Raw genomic sequence first — 17,794 nt, 5'->3', positions numbered from 1 at the left:
GGGGGGAGAGAGAGAGAGCGAGCGGGGGGAGAGAGAGAGAGCGAGCGGGGGGAGAGAGAGAGAGAGAGCGGGGGGAGAGAGAGAGAGAGAGCGAGCGGGGGGAGAGAGAGAGAGAGCGAGCGGGGGAGAGAGAGAGAGAGCGAGCGGGGGCGAGAGAGAGAGAGAGCGAGCGGGGGGAGAGAGAGAGAGAGAGAGAGCGGGGGGAGAGAGAGAGAGGGGGGAGAGAGAGGAGAGCGGGGAGCGAGAGAGAGAGAGAGCGGGGAGCGAGAGAGAGCGAGCGAGCGGGGAGCGAGAGAGAGCGAGCGAGCGGGGAGCGAGAGAGAGCGAGCGAGCGGGGAGCGAGAGAGAGAGAGCGGGGAGAGCGAGCGAGAGAGAGAGCGGGAGCGAGGACGGGAGCGAGAGAGAGAGAGCGGGGAGCGAGAGAGAGAGAGCGGGGAGCGAGAGAGAGAGAGAGCGGGAGCGAGAGAGAGAGCGGGAGCGAGAGAGAGAGAGAGCGGGGAGAGAGAGAGAGAGCGGGGAGAGAGAGAGAGAGAGCGGGAGAGAGAGAGAGAGCGCGGGAGAGAGAGAGAGCGGGGAGAGAGAGAGCGGGAGAGAGAGAGAGAGCGGGGAGAGAGAGAGAGAGCGGGGAGAGAGAGAGCGGGGAGAGAGAGAGAGAGAGCGGGAGAGAGAGAGAGAGAGCGGCGGGAGAGAGAGAGCGGGAGAGAGAGAGCGGGAGAGAGAGAGCGGGGAGAGAGAGAGCGGGGAGAGAGAGAGCGGGGAGAGAGAGAGCGGGAGAGAGAGAGCGGGGAGAGAGAGCGGGGAGAGAGAGAGCGGGGAGAGAGAGAGCGCGGAGAGAGAGCGCGGAGAGAGAGAGCGCGGAGAGAGAGCGCGGAGAGAGAGAGCGCGGAGAGAGAGAGCGCGGAGAGAGAGAGCGCGGAGAGAGAGAGCGCGGGAGAGAGAGCGCGGGGAGAGAGAGCGCGGGAGAGAGCGCGGGAGAGAGAGAGAGGACGCGGGGAGAGAGCGAGCGCGGAGAGAGAGCGAGCGCGGAGAGAGAGCGAGCGCGCGGAGAGAGAGCGAGCGCGGAGAGAGAGAGCGCGCGCGGAGAGAGAGAGCGCGCGCGGAGAGAGAGAGCGCGGAGAGAGAGAGCGCGGAGAGAGAGCGCGGAGAGAGAGAAGAGAGCGCGGAGAGAGAGAAGAGAGCGATTTTGCTGAGACATAATCTGTAAGGTAAGCTTACACCGGACCCAAAGTCAAACAACGAAAAGCCTACAGTGACTCGGACAAAAAGGTGCCTACATCCTGAATATGTACCAACTCATTAAAAAAAAACTGAGCTCAACCCCAAATTGTCTACTGCCCACACTGGGTTTTACTGACCTGCTGACGTAACAGCTCATTGTCCATCTGCAGCCCTCTCCACTTCCTTATATGTTTCCTGCATACGCTGGCCAGTCTGGCGCAGGTCACGGATGTAGTCACAGGCTTTGGAGAGAATCCCGCCTTTACTTTGCTGGAAATGGAATTAGGATGAGTATTTAGTTACTGAGATTAGATGGGTTTATCAAAACAAGCAGGTGTGTAAAACTGATATTATAAAATAACAGGTCTTACTGCTCCCGTTTTGCTGGTCTCTGTGTTGCAATCTGGAATGATTTTGGACAGCTGGACAATCCAATTGTTAATCTTGTCTCTTCGCCTTCTCTCCACTGTGGGGAAGAACAGTCAGAATCGAATTCCTCAGAGAAAAGTCATAAGATATTATCCAGCAATGTCACAGCCAACCATTTACCTTCATTGTGTTGCGCTCGACGCCGCTCATCACGTGGAGTTCTGTTTCCATCCATCTTCCTGATAAGGAACAAACAGACAAAAATGAACCGACTACTTTTATTCTAGATAAGATACATGAAGATTAGATTAGACTGTGTGAAAAAACAGCAGCACAATGCCACAAGAACAGGAATGTAAAGCTGTGACCACTGATACAGACTCTGCGCCTAAAGCAGGTCATATATTATGCAATTTTCTTTCCTTCCACCGCAGGTGGAAGGAAAGAAAATTGCTCAATTCCCCCATCAACACAGTCAGTGTTAATGGAAGAATCCCTCCCACAGTGCAAGGAACCTTCCCCACCACAGCAGAACACAACGATCACTGCAGGCAGCTATAGCTGCCAGCAACAATTGCATTAAAACAATCTGACAGGCTGGTTGCAATGAAGTAAATTAATGGATCAACTTCGGTACAACCAGCCAGCCCATAAATGGACTGAAATTTGGTTAGTTGCTGTCTATGGCTGGCTTCAATTAACCTAAAAGTTGCAAAATCACTGCAAGGCTTTTTCAGCAGGTGATCAGCTGACATGTAAAATTGATCCAGACGACTTTACAGTCACATGATCACTTTACAGCTGGGCTGGACCCCACCCCTCCTGCCTGCGGTGGTTCCCAGACTTTTCCGCTCCTACCCCTCCGGGATCACAGTAAACGGTAGAGGCGCTTCCCGCAGGAGAATGAGGAACATGGTCAATTTTTAGAACAGTCATTCCCTGGCTGGTAGTCAGGGAAGCAGCTAATGCATACGTGCAATGCGTGCGTAGTTCCGACATTCATATGCAAATGGTGACTGCGCCATGTGAGGTATCCCCGCTAACGTTAGCGTGAGAGCAATAATTCTTGGTCCATAATTCATGATTAAAGTGATATTAGTCATGTTTTCTTTTGTTTAAAAACAAAGATGTTATACTTACCTGCTCTGTGCAGTGGTTTTCCACAGAGCAGCCTAGATCCTCTTCTTCTTGGACCCCTCCCTCCTGTCCCCAGAACAAGCCGATTGCCTTGGGGGCACCCAAGCTGCTGCTCTGTGCGTCCATTCAAAAATGGAGCCGCGGCTTGGCCCCTGCCCCCCTCTCTCCTCATTTGCTCACTGACTTTGATCGACAGCAGCGGGAGCCAATCATGAATGAGAGTCCCGGACAGCTGAGTCTCTCCTGTGACATCGCTGGATCGAGATGGGGCTCAGGTAAGTATTGGGGGCGGCTGCTGCACACAGAAGGTTGTTTATCTTCAAGCACAGAATGCATGAGGATAAAAATCCTCCTTATTTAAGAACCACTTTAACTCCAAACTGATAGATAACCTTTAGACTAAGGCCCCTTTCACACTGGGGCGGAGGCGGCGGTAAAGTGCTGCTATTGTTAGCGGTGCTTTACCGTCGGTATTCGGCTGCTAGCGGGGCGGTTGAATACACCGCTCCTTCCCCGCTCCAAAGATGCTGCTGGCAGGACTTTTTTTTTTTCCCGTCCTGCCAGCGCACCGCTCCAGTGTGAAAAGCCCTCGGGGGCCTTCACACTGGAGACAAAGCAGCGGCTGTTTCGGATCGGTTTGCAGGCGCTATTATTAGCGCAATAGCGCCTGCAAACCGCCCCAGTGTGAAAGGGCCCTAACAGCTTTTAAAAGAGTCACCTATGGACAATTTTAGGTACCGTAGTTTGTTCTCATTTCATGGGCATGCAAGATTTTAAATCTTGGCATCTTGAATCTCGTTTTCTAGCAAAAAATTATTTGAAGTGAAAAAATTTAAAAAATTGCCCCGGACAGCAAGTGGCTAAAAGTTTTTGGATATTTATTTTTTTATTTTTTATTATTTTATTCTCTTCATGACTCCATACATATTAACCACTTCAAGACTGCCCATGATGATCCACGCCAACTAAAAATCCAAACGTTCACTTGAGGCATGTGGTCACATCACCGATGGCCAGCACCCAACCAGTGCAGTTCCTGGCCACATGATAATTGTAGGAGATGGTCAAGTAGTCAGTGGAAAAAATAAAAATAAAAACGATGGACCCATTATTTTTGTTACCAGGAAACAGAAAGCTTGTGTCCTTTGTTAGGAAGGAACAAAAAAAATAGTACACAGCTTTCATATTATGGACAGCAACAAAAGGCACACCTAACACATCATCGTTCCAGAAACTACAACTTTCTGTCCTGAAAGAACTATAGAGATAAAGAATGATTGTTAAAGCTCAACTTTAGCTTTAGCTTTTTTTTTTGTGCAGAGGTGCTTAGATCACAACACTGGCGGAACCGCTTGGCACAAAGGACCGTTCACTGGAGTTCAGCTTTAAAACCAGACTCTAGGCGAGTATTGGTCAATGTACGCAAAACACAGGCATGGCCCTGGACATCACTAAAAAGCTGCAAATAGAATACAGTAGATGTTGGATACTGGGGATACGTTTTAAGAAGCAGTCATGGAGAGGATAAACTTTACATGAGACTGCTAGAGATCACGATTATTACAGCCCCTTTACAAATCAAAAGCTTCCACATTTGTGTTTCCTACCCAGTCAAATTTTGACATTTCTCTTTCTACATGTAAAAACATTTTTTTTTTTGCTTAGAACCCCCAAACATAATATATATATATATATTTTTTTTTTCTCTGGGTTCTCTGCTGTAAAAAAAAAAAAAAAAAAAAAAAAAAAAAAATGTATATATTATTATTATTATTTTTTTTTTTTTTAGCAGAGACCCTAGAGAAAAAAAAAATGGTGGGTGTTGCAATTTGTTATGTCACACAGTATTTGTGCAATGTGCAATTTGTTTAGAAAAAATACGGGTGGCGCAGTGATGTCTCGACTAGCAGTAAAAAGGGTGGCTGGTTGGAATCCCAACCACGACACTACCTGTCTGGAGTTTGCATGTGCTCCCTGTGCCTGTGTGGGTTTCCTCCGGGTACTCCAGTTTCCTCCCACACTCCAAAGACATGCTGGAAGGTTAATTGGCTTCTGTCTAAATTGGCCCTAGTATATGAATGTGAGTTTAGGGACCTTAGATTGTAAGCTCCTTAAGGGTAGGGACCAATGTGAATGTACAATGTATATGTAAAGCACTGCGTAAATTGACGGCGCTATACAAGTACCTTAAATAATAATAATAATAAACTGTATGGAATTTTATTGCACACAAAAAATATATAAACTACCTATTTTTTGTTAAAATATAAAAGATAAAGTTACTCTGAGTAAATAGATACCTAACATATTAAGCTTTAAAATTGCGTTCTCCCGTGGAACGGTGCCACACTACGGTACCTAAAAATCTCCATTAGTGGTGCTTTAAAAGCCTTTACAGGTTACCAACTTTAGGAGTTACATAGGCAGTCTGGTGCTATAATGTTTGCTCTCACTCTAAGGGTCGTGGCGATACCTCACATGCGTGGGGAGATCACTGTTTACATATGTATGTGGGACTTGTGTGTTTGAGTGTACACGCAAGCACGGGGGGAGGGGGCGCTTTCAATTTTTTTATTATTTTATTCCAAACTTTTTTTTTTGTTTGTTTTAACGGTCTCTTTAATCCTTTATTCTTTTTTTTATCAACTTTATTGACAAATTTGACCTCTGGGCTCCAATGCACAAATTGGTCTAATCAGATGCTTTCCTGGCCCCTAATGGCTAGGTAAACAAAGAGCCGAAATCCTTGTTGCTTCTGGTTTCCGGGCTCACAGAGAGGGAGGGAAGGTCGTCAGTTCCTCTCTCTCTGTGTAGTGCTGCCGTTACGTTGCTCACCAGGCTCCAAGATCGGACGGCAAAGCCTAGGAAAGGCGGTGGGAGGAGCAGCTTGCAGAAGTGATGGAGTGGCTGTTCAGCCACTCCATCACTTCCGGTAAAGAAGGAATCGCCAGCTGAACATCATATCGGGATGGTGCCTGCAGGTGGCACCACTTCAATCAGACGACGTCATATGATGTCATATGGATGGGAAGTGGTTAAAAATGACTTATGGGCAGAGTTGTGGACAGCACAGAAAGAAGAGCGAAAACAAATCAACCATTTACCCACGTCCTGTCTAAAGAATAGTTTTCCTCAACTGCCTCAGGTAAGCAGGAGTCCCTAGGGCTTTACAATAAGTGCCAAAAGGCCTCAGGCTGGGCACCAGGGCTGAAGGTATAAAAAAAACAAAAAACAAAAAAACAATAAAAAAAAAAAACACTACAACTGGTAGACATATCGTCACAATTAAAAACAGTGTTGGCCAACTGCCCCTGCGTGGGCAAGGTTTGGCCCCTGCATGGGCTAATTTTGTATGCTAATGAAAAATTTCATAAAAAAGATTTTGCAAAAAAAAAAAGAAAAAAAAAAAAAAAAAAGTTGGCCATGGGGGAGTTGAACCTGCCAGAAATTAAGTAGTTGTATTGTACAGGAACATATCAGAGCTGAAACAGTTATTGGTACGTACGGAGAGTAGGGATGAGTGCGCGGCGCTATAGTCCTCTGTGTTCCAGCGGGAATCACATCTTGAGGGGTCATCATGACGTAAAATTGACCTAAAAAGGTAGACATAAAATTGTTAATTGGTTGCCGTCAAACCAGCTGCTGACAAGGTCTGTGCTTGCAATCACACTGGAAAGAAAAAAAAATTTAGTAAAAAAAGGTCCACCTCACTTCTAGTCTATTCACATTGTTGTCAATCAAGCCCTGATAAAAAGGGCGCTTGGACCTCTTAAATGTGTTTTTGGATTGTCCCCTGACTTTTAATGGAATAAAGTCATATTTCGGACTGAATAGCACACACAGTATCAGGTGCTGCAAATCAGAAATTCAAGTGGATGTAAAGTGAAACTATAGGAAACGCCTGAAGGCATCACTTACACATTGCCTAAGCATTCCCTGTAGTTTAGGTTTTTAAAAAGAAGCTTTAACAATCTTGTTTTCCTTTAAGTGGTCATGTGACTGCTTGGTCTCTTCTCCTCCCCATCTAAGTTGGAGGCGCTGCTTTGTAGACTTCTGTTTTGACAAGGATCCTCCCTAAGGAAGCCGCTGTCAATCTGCAGCTAGGGGCAGGCCAAGGGGGGCTTGGCTGCCTTAAAAAAAAAAAAAAAAAATCATAGGCAGACTATTATAGTGTACAGAACACCGTACATCGGTGTGGAGTCCTGTACACTCACAGAGGAAGTGCTGGACAGTACAATGTGAAACCAGCTGTTATGATGATCCAGGAAAATAAGGCCGCTGGCAGGATCACCAGGTAAATAATGCATAACGAAGGAGGAAATAAAGGCTCTTTAGGAACATATTCTATATTTTTATTATTTGGGTTTACTGACACTCTAAGCATTTCTAATGCCCCTTAGGAAGGTTCTGATGGGATCACTTTGCACAGAGCATCCCATCCCCACTGACCTGCTAGGGTCACTGCAAGGAAATCTCAATTCATCTTCTATCCTTCATTTTATATCATGCAGCAGTGACCCAGATAGGGAAAAATCGCACTGCTGATGTACACAAGAACTATGAAAAGGCCAGCAGGTGATTCAGTCCACCCATATGTCCAATATCAGTTTGGGGCAGTCTAGCCCAAGAAATGTTGAAAAGAAAAAAAAAAAAATCTTTCCCATGCGGTAAGAAAAACCAAAGCTTCACTTAAATGCACAAGAAAGATTAAAGCTCAACTCTGGGCAGCAAAAAAAAAGGTTCTCATGCAATGGGGCTGTGCCCGAGGAGGGGGATCAGGAGCGGCAGGGACTGGTCTTGTGCAAGGAGGAGTATATCTCCCTTCTCCAATCTCCTAGATAAAAAAAAAAAAGGACAGTTAACCCTTAAAGTGCAGGCACAGCCCCACACCAAGGGAAAACTTTATTTGCCCGGAGCTGGGCTTTAAAGTCATGTTTAAATTCCAATTGGAGAGCAGAAGATCTGACAAATAGGTTCCCCTTACCTCCACCCTGGGCCAGTTGTTGCTCAGTTGTCTGTACAGATACTGCAGTGGTGTCGCCCACGTTGGAAGCCGGGAAGTACGCAAACCGCGTCTCCCCACTGACGGCATCTGTTGAAGGACTTCCGCCATTACTGAAAGGGTTCTGGATGACGGCCTGTGACAGGCAGAGATAAAATAATACGTTATCTTCCTGCAAACTATTCGATATAGAGCCCTAAATCTATACAGGTTTGTAAAACAAAGCATATGGGATGCCTTTAAAGAATGACTCGGCAAAGTTGTTTTCCACAAGGCAGGGGGAAGGATATCCTTACCCGTTCCCCTGCACTTCAGTCTCTGTCCCATGCTATTGATTTACCTGAACAATCAGCCTCCATACAAACTAAAGCCTAGCTAAACCTAGAGCTGCACAATTAATCGTTAAAAGATCGCAACCTCGATTCAACCCCCCTGACGATCTGTATTGCAGAGTTTCCTGATTCTTTCATGTAACAAGTATAGAGAGTTCTCTGCTCACTCTGGCAGTTGGCCAAGTTTTTAACAACATTGTAACTCTTCCATCTTATATCAAAAGGGATAAAACTAATGCAGGAAGGTTCAACCACTTAAAAGTCTAAACCTTTTTTCTGACACTTGTTTCTTACAGTTAAAATCAGATTTTTTTTTTGCTAGAAAATTACTTGGAACCCCCAAACATTATATATATTATTTTAGCAGAGACCCTAGGGAATAAAATGGCGATTGTTGCAATATTTTATGTCACACAGTATTTGCACAGTGGTCTTTCAAACACAATTTTTTGGGAAATACACACTTCAATGAATAAAAGAAAAAACGAAACAGTAAAGTTAGCCCAATTTTTTTGTTTAATGTGAAAGATGATGTTACGCCGTGAGAATTGTGATCTATCTTCTAAGCAAAAAAAAAAAAATGTTGATTCTCATTTTAGCCAGAATCGTGCAGCTCTAGCTAAACCCCAAACCAAAAACATCAAATATTGCAGATCCTTCGATGTGGTGGTTATATTCATTTCCTTTTTTCAGGCTTTTATTCCCCTTATTTTCACATGGTAGTGGTCCAAATAACACATTTCGTGTCGTGTAGTGCCTAGACTCACTTAATACACTGTATGTATTGGGGAAAGCCATAGTTGTCACATAGGCTGGACTTCAGACATGATTTTCTCTTGTCATCTACATTACATGACAGAGGGATTAGTAATCATTGTTTGTGCCTTCAATTCAACTTACAGGAAAAGACAAACACTGCATTTCTGGCAAGATCAACAGGTATTTTGTAGTTGCAAAACGTGTTCCTAACCTGAAAAGTAAAAACGAATGCAGCCACCACATCTGAGCAGTGATAGGCTGCTATATAGAACAATATTTGCGTAGCAAAAAACTCTAGGAAAGCAGTGGAGGAGAATAGGCACGGAAAAATGTGGTCTTTTTTTTTTTTTTTGAGTCTGCACAAGGAGCTGTGTGTCTTTAGAGTTATTTAGTGAAAAGACGGGCGCTCTTTATTTAAGGCTTAAAGTTGTAGTAAACCGTTTTTTTCATTTTTACCTACAGGTAAGCTTATAACAAATACCCAGTGTTATCGTCACTGAGTCTTTGTGCTGCTCTATGAAACGCAGGCAGATCATGGTTGGTGGGAGGAACTGGCAAAGGGCTGTATATAGATTCCTGAAAACATCACAGCACCCTTGCCTCAGTACTCCTCTTCAAAGTCTTCAGCTCTAGTGCAAGCATTTGGCTGGCTCTTTAGAGGAGTTATGCAAATATCAAAATGCCTTGATAGGTAAATGCCAGTCTGGAGGATTTGCATGCAACACCCACATGTGATGCTGAGCCTCTATGAATGAAAGAAAGAACTGAAATCCAAAGAACAAAGATGGGCCAGGGAAAGGAAGACTAGAGGGGAGAGGGCTACATGAGGTGGGCTCTATCTGAAATCTGCAGATTTCAAATGAACACTGTGTGAAGGTCACAGTGTGCAGTAAAATCAAAGTAAGCTGTTTTCAGCACAGAAGAGGAGCTGGTACAACTGTGCAAGACTGCAGGGAGGGCTGGAGATTAGTAGAGGTTGCGTACACACCGCTAGCACTGCATGTGCGACTCTCACCTGTGCTACAGCTTGTGGGGCGCCAGAAAAGGCTGCAGTAGAAACCACACTCACTGCTCCAGTCGTATCACCCTGACCATCCAGCTGACCATCTGTCACCTGGACTACTCTGTATGTCACCTGGAGAAGACAAGAAAATGCACCATAAATCAAAAATGTTACCAGCAAGAGCAAAAACTGAACAGAAGAACGATATACTGTACAGCCACAATCACAAACTGCCAATCTAGAACTTAAAGTGGGGTTCCACCCAAAAAAACAAAAATACATGAAAAATCCTTAAAAAAAAAACAAAAAACAAAAAATATCCAAATGTTTTTTTAACTTACCGCCAAATGCCTGTTGCTAGGGGGTCACTCGTAGTCTGCCCCAGTGCCTGGGCTGGTGACATCACTTCCCCCTCGGCACAGGAAGGGCTCCGCTCTGCTCCCTCCCTCCTGTCAATCATCTTGGACCCATTACAGGTCCCAGGTGACTGAGCGGCCAATCACGGCGCGCAGCGCCGCTCGCGCATGCGCAGTGGGTGCCAGGCTGTGAAACCACAGCCCGGCGCCCACAGTTGCAATGCCGGCGCCGCTGAACGGAGGGGGAGATGAGCGGGGCTTCGATCCCCCGCATCGCTGGACCCTGGGACAGGTAAGTGTCCAATTAAAAGTCAGCAGCTGCAGTATTTGTAGCTGCTGACTTTTAATTTTTTTTTTTTTTTACTGGACCCCCTGGGTGGAACTCCTCTTTAAATGTAGTCCTTACATTCCTATAAGATGCTCAGACCACTGTGCTGGAGGCAGACTTTAGTGTACAGATTTCTAAAACCAAGAGAATGCAGGTGTCCTCGGAGCTGGCACCAAATTGCTATGGGTAAGTAATTGGTGACCAACACAACTGGCTGGTAGGTGAGGGCCACCTCACAACTTGAAAACCACTAGCAGAACAAGTGATGTGGACCTCCATTTTTTTCATGGTAGCGTAATCTACATACCTGACCTCCATTGTTTTCTGTGCGGAACTGATACTGAATGTTGTGGTCTGCGAAGGCTGCTTGCTGGACGGTAGCAATGGCCACCGCGGTATGCTCATCAGCACTCGTCTCATCACCTGTAGACAAACAACATGCTGTGCGTTACTCATAGATGACTGCCTACATGTATGCCTGAATAGCTACCCAATTCCTGTATCAAGACTAGGTCACCCAAGTAATTCTGCATCAGCTTCCCAATCCCTCAGAGTGCTTATGCTGCTAATAAATAGCAGCCAATGGGGAGGGATGTGTCTAGATCAGTCTCTTTCAACCAAGGTTCTGTGGAAACCTGGGGGTTCCTCCAGAGGTTGCTGGGGGTTCCTTGAGCAATAAGCAATTTTTGACTTTCAAAGGCATAAGCACGACACCAATGATCTTTTTAGCTATCTGTAGAGGGGGGCATTTTTCCCACCTTTTTTGTCCACCTATGTATGGAGGGCATTCATCTCACTAACTACCCATGTAAGGGACATTCTTCCTATTGGTTACCAATGTAAGGAGCATTTTTCCCACTGACCACCAATGTAAGGAACGTTCTTCCCACTGACCACCAATGTAAGGGACATTCTTCTCACTGATCACCAATGTAAGGATCATTCTTCCCACTGACCACCAATGTAAGGATCATTCTTCCCACTGATCACCAATGTAAGGGACATTCTTCCCATTGACCACCAATGTAAGAGACATTCTTCCCACTGATCACCAATGTAAGGGACATTCTTCCCACTGACCACCAATGTAAGGGACATTCTTCCTATTGGTTACCATTGTAAGGAGCATTTTTCCCACTGACCACCAATGTAAGGAGCATTCTTTCTACTGACCACCAATGTAAGGGACATTCTTCCTATTGGTCACCAATGTAAGGGACATTCTTCCTATTGGTCACCAATGTAAGGGACATTCTTCCTATTGGTCACCAATGTAAGGGACATTCTTCCTATTGGTCACCAATGTAAGATACATTCTTCCTATTGGTCACCAATGTAAGGGACATTCTTCCTATTGGTCACCAATGTAAGGGACATTCTTCCTATTGGTCACCAATGTAAGGGACATTCTTCCTATTGGTCACCAATGTAAGGGACATTCTTTCCACTGACCACCAATGTAAGTAACATTCTTCCCATTGGTCACCAATGTAAGTAACATTCTTCCCATTGGTCACCAATGTAGGAGGCATTCTTCACACTGATCACCACGCTAAAGACCTAAAACATATTTAAAGGATTTCTTCTTGTTAAAAAAAAATTGAGAAGGGCTGCTCTAGAGATTCATAGCACAGACATGCAGCAATCTTACCTGTATTCAATATCACCAGCATTACTGGCTACTCATGTACATCAATGCAGCTGCTAATATCGGTCACACCAGCAGTCTATATAACTGCACATGTATTTCAGCCAGCTACAAATCAACATAAAAATTATAAAGTGAGGGACCCCACAGCTGCTGCAGAACTGCTCACATAACAAAGCTCTGGCTGTTGGCTAGTCTTGGGGGGAGAATAATAAAACAGGATCATATCTTCTCTGTGTAATTTAAGTTATACTTATTTTTGTCATCAACCAGGAAAGTATGTTCAATAAGCAACTGTAATCCCTCAAAGACTTACCGTCATGTAACTCTACAACTTCATCTGTGTCCTGTTTATCATGACTGCAAAATAAAAAGAAGAAAATGATAGGATTTAATATACAAATCTGCACATGAAGACTGTCACCAATGTGCTTTAGTGGTTTCTAAGTGGGAAAGTCTTTTACATTTGTAGACTTTCTGAAAATCCTTTTAGCAACCTCATTGGGAAGTCCTAACTGATGAAAGCGTGTCTATGGGCTCACGTGAAACGGCCAGAATATATGAAGAGCAGCTTCAGAAAGCCCCGGGGATGCTGAGGAGGAGCGGTCAGTTATAAAAAAAGAAGATAATCCCAATCTGTCTTCATTTCTATGAATGTGGTTGTTGTCGGGTTGTCATTTCTATATCTTTTTTTGACCGTGGGTTTATTTTTACTCTATTTATACTATGATGACAGACTGCCCTTTTTTTTTTAACCACTTCAATACCAGGTACTTATACACCTTCCTGCCCAGGCCAAATTTTTAGCTTTCAGCGCTGTTGCAATTTGAATGACAATTGCGTGGTCATACAACACTATACCCAAACACATTTTTTATCATTATGTTCCCACAAATAGAGATTTATTTTGGTGGCATTTGTTCACCTCTGCGATTTTTATTTTTTGCGCAATAAATAGAAAAAATAAAGTTTTTCTTTGTTTCTGTTAAAATAATTTGTAAATAGGTTTTTTCCTTCAATGACGGGCACTGATATGGCTGCACTGACGGGCACTGATAAAGCAGCACCAATGGGCACAGATGAGGTGGCATCAATGAGGTGGCACTGATGGGTACTTATGGGTGGCACTGATGGTCACTGATAGGCATGGATGGGCACTGATGGGTGGCATTGCTGGGCATCACTTGTCTGATCTGCTGCATAATGTTGCCAGTCAGTGCCCATTTGTGGGCACCGATTGGCATATATTTGGCATATTTTTGTATATGTGGATGGCCATGGGGTACGTACCTGGCCATCCACATGTTGGGGGCTTCCCTGGTGATCTAGTGCAGGCATCCGAGGGGGGGCTGCGCTGATAAACAATCAGCACAGACCCCCGTCAGGAGAGCCGCCGATCGGCTCTCCTCTACTTGCGTCTGTCAGATGCGAGTGAGGAAAAGCCGATCAACAGCTCTTTCTGTTTACATCGTGATTAGCCGTGATTGGACATGGCTGATCACATGGTAAAGAGCCTCCGCCGGAGGCTCTTTACCGAGATCGGAGTAGCTGTGTGTCAGACTGACACCCCGCACCACCGATCCCCACGATGGGCGTGCGGTGGCGGCTGTTATCCTGCTGGACGTCATATAACGCCCAGTCAGGATACCACCGCCCCGCCATCATTCTGCTATAGGCCGGGCGGGAAATGGTTAAGTGGCTGTAAAGTATAATTATTTTTTTTTTGTAAACAAACATGTTATACTTACCTGCTATGAGCAATAGAATTGCACACAGTGGTCTGGAAATCCTCCTTTTGGGGTTCCCCGCCCGTGCCCCTCCTCCTCTCAGCTCTGGTTCACACTGATGGGATGCGGGAAAAAACAGCAAATCCTGCGTTTCCTGCACCGCATTGCAATCACACGGCATCTATGCGATCTGCTGTGGGTGGCAATGTTAAATTAACGACATCGCAAAATAGTTTGCAAAACGCAATGCCATTGCCAGAATCAGATCGCATGGGTGTGAACACTCATGTGATGCAGGTGCATAAAAATAAATTAATAAAAAAGGGGGCCTACAACATTTTGGTGGGGATGCAATGTGAGCCATACAAAATGTATGGATCAAATCGCACCGCACAGACATTGCATGGGATGTGCATAGGAACGCAATGCAATTTCTGTGCGAATCCCATGCAGTGTCCCACAACGCATAAGTGTGAATCCAGGCTTAGTGGGCCACCAAAGGAAGGAGCTTCTTACTCTGGCACACCTGCAGTCGAAATCCTGAGTCACGCTTCCTTCGTCCATAGACACAGACAGGGTGGCTTGGCCCCGCCTCCCTCATCACAGGATTTGACTGACAGCAGCAGGAGCCATTCAGCAAAGCCTGTCCGCTGCCATTGGCCCTCCATTATGGTGGCCTTTTGGGCCAACAGGAACATAAAAGTAAAAAGCAGAGCCAGCGATTGGCATTGTAGAGAAGCAACAAAGCTGCGGGTTATAGAAGCCAGGCATTTGATGCTTTCAAGCTGCAGAAAACAGCAGCTCAAAGCATTACAATGCCAGCGCCCTATTCAGTACACTGAGCCCGGATTCACACTATTGCGATGTGGGAAACAGCGCATTTCCAGTGCCGGTTCCCGCATCGCATCTCCCTCGCAGGCAGTTCACACTTCCCTCTGTGAACCGCTGCGGGTGTCGATACAAAGTTAATGACATCTCCAGATCAGTTCACAGATCGCAGTGCGAACTGTCAATTCAGACAGGAATCGGATCGCATGGGTGTAAACACCCATACAATCCAATTCCAGTGCGGGGGAAAAAAAAAAAAAAAAAAAGTTCCTGCACCTTTTTCGTGCAAATCCAATGCGAGTTCAGGCATACAACTGTATGGCTGAATTCGCATTGCACAGACATCGCATGTGATTCACAATGCAATGCCTGTGTTCGCAATAGTGTGAACGCAGGGTCAGGGCACCGCTGGACGATCTCAGCAGACGCATACGACACTGAACCCCGTATGCTGCATTTTTGCCGCCTGTGCGAATGAGCCCCAAACATCACAATTCTGACCCAGAGAACGACTGAATATCTGAGGCCTTTTTTTCACCTTGCCTCTGATCGGCTTGTTCTCTATCTCACCACACTGGCTTCTGATTATGGAAACCCTCCCGTGTCTAAATATTATTGTACGGTGGGTGTTTCTTCCAGAATATTTTGGCGTGTTGTGGAACATATTACATGACTCAGCTTCACACTTTGTTTTAAAGAGATTTCATTTTCTGCTGCCAAAAAAAAAAAAGTGACATAACCAGACAGAAGAACTCACAGGAAGGATGCAGCGGTAGACTGCGATAAAATATTGTCTTTCAGTGGGATGAATATTGTGCGTTCTTCACCACTGACACAACACAGCAATCCACAAACGCTAGGAAAATTCCAAACATGAGAACATCAAGTCAGATCGATCTTAAAGAAAACCTGATGCAATCCAATAAAAAAGGAAAACTGGATAAGTGCGGCGGAAAGACCTTTAAAGCTGGTACTTGGCACGCTATCAGAGTATAAAAGGATACGCTCCCCTTTAAAAAAAAAAAAAAAAACGCACAAGTTTCTGCAGGTAAAAAAAATTTAAAATTAAAAAACGTGCATTTACTTTTTTTTTTTTTTCCTCAGAGGATCGCAGGCTCCTGTAGGCCCCTCCCTTAAAGTGGCTGCAGGGGAGAGGAGAGAGCGTTTGACCAACAGCTGGTAAAGCCTGGAGCGATGACGTCATCCATACCCTCGTCTGTCCGCACTCCCACCTATATCCTACAGCTGCCTGACACAGAGGGGCTGGACCATGTGACCGGAGGAGTGGGCTTAACCACTTGCTGACCAGGCCTTTTTAAAATCAGTATTTTTTGCTAGAAAATTACTTAGAACCGCCAAACACTTTAATGAATTGGGGAAAAAAAAAAACAAAAAAACACCACAATAGTTGCCCCGATTTTTTTGCACAATGTGAAAGATGATGTTACGCCGAGTAAATAGATACCCGATTAAATAAATGCAGAAATTCTCCCAAAAGGGGAAGTTCCATTTCTTTTTTTCTCTCTCCCCTTTTCTTTTCCATAATTAGAATGTATTTTTTTTTTTTTTTGGAGGGGGTGGATATCTGATTTTGAAAAGTACCCGCTCCCACTTCTGGTCAGATCGCTGCGGCGATATAAGTGATAGTTTGCCCCCCCTCCCCCGCAGTCTCTTGGGACATGTCACAGGGTCCCTGGTAGGGTTGCCACCTCATCCCTTTAAACCCAAACACATATTATTCACACAGGTTCTGTGGCTGATTAAGGTGGTAATTAAATTCAATCGCTGCCTTATCTGCATTACATTAGCCTCAGAACCTGTGTAATTACTATGTGTTCAGGTTTAAAGGGAGGAGGTGGCAACCCTAGTCCCAGGAGACTGCGGGACCATTGATGGGGCGCAGTGCGGCTCACACATGTGCAGCAGGCAGCCAGCTGTGAAGCCGCAAGGAATCGGCTTACCCACAGTTAAGATGCTGGCACCTGGACCAGGCTGCTGACTTTTACATTTTTGTTTATAGAGTAAAAAAAAAAAAAACCAATAAAACACAGAAGCTGGTTAATATCCACAGCTGCACCAGATTCTGTGTGCACCAGGTTTAGTAAATCTCCATATTTTTTTTTTTTTAACCACTTCCCATCCCGCCCATTATCATATGACGTCCGCAGGAGGGATCTCCCATCATGGGCAGGAGTCGTATGACGTCCTGGGCTTCCCGGCCGTCTGGGAGGCGCGCACCCCCGCCGCTTTACTTGGGAGCCAATGCGCGTGCCCGGTGGCCGCGTTGTCCAGCCTGGCACCCGCGATTGCCCGTTAACAGAGCAGGACCGTGGATCTGTGTGTATAAAACACACAGATCCACGTCCTGTCAGGTGAGAGAAGACCGATGGTGTGTTCCCAGTACAGAGGAACACCGATCGGTCTCCTCCCCTTGTGAGTCCCCTCCCCCTACAGTTAGAATCACTCCCTAGGTAACAGTTAGCCCCTTGATCGCCCCCTAGTGTTAACCCCTTCCCTTGCTAGTTTATACAGTAATTAATGCATTAGTATAGCACTGATCGCTGTATAAATGACAATGGTCCCAAAATGGTGTCAAAAGTGTCCGATATGACCGCCGCAATGTCACAGTCACGATAAAAAAAATAAATAAAAAAAAATCACAGATCGCCGCCATTACTAGTAAAAAAAAAAAAATAATAAAAATGCCATAAAACTATCCCCTATTTTGTAGACACTATAACTTTTGTTCAAACCAATGAATATATTATTGTGATTTTGTTTTACCAAAAATATACATATCTATCTATCTATCTATCTATACACACACACACATATACACACATATCGGCCTAAACTGAGGAAAAAATGGGTTTAAAAAAAAAAAAGGGATATTTAGTATAGTAAAAAATATTGTGTTTTTTTTTAAACTTGTCGCTCTTCTTTTGTTTATAGCGCAAAAAATAAAAACCGAAGAGGTGATCAAATACCACCAAAAGAAAGCTCTATTTGTGGGGAAAGAATGATAAAAATTTCATTTGGGTACAGTGTTGCATGACCGCGCAATTGTCATTCAAATTGCGACAGCGC

The 17,794-nt window shown here is 45.1% G+C and overlaps 1 protein-coding gene across 1 annotated transcript in view; it reads right to left on the bottom strand.

The window, feature by feature from the left end:
- LOC141110464 (upstream stimulatory factor 2-like) overlaps positions 1-17,794 on the bottom strand; it is a gene marked incomplete in the record, with an annotated part of 42,777 nt that overhangs the window by 1,630 nt on the left and 23,353 nt on the right. The window contains 8 exon segments of the mRNA XM_073601818.1: positions 1,356-1,488; positions 1,590-1,684; positions 1,768-1,826; positions 6,230-6,317; positions 7,709-7,862; positions 9,833-9,952; positions 10,812-10,927; positions 12,469-12,512. Of these exon segments, the coding sequence (XP_073457919.1) occupies positions 1,372-1,488; positions 1,590-1,684; positions 1,768-1,826; positions 6,230-6,317; positions 7,709-7,862; positions 9,833-9,952; positions 10,812-10,927; positions 12,469-12,512 (793 nt within the window).

This window comes from Aquarana catesbeiana, linkage group LG10 (genome assembly GCF_042186555.1).
Source record: "Aquarana catesbeiana isolate 2022-GZ linkage group LG10, ASM4218655v1, whole genome shotgun sequence".
Taxonomy (NCBI): Eukaryota; Metazoa; Chordata; class Amphibia; order Anura; family Ranidae; genus Aquarana; species Aquarana catesbeiana.
Note: the sequence above shows the minus strand (reverse complement) of the source record. Positions and strands in the feature narration are given on the sequence as shown.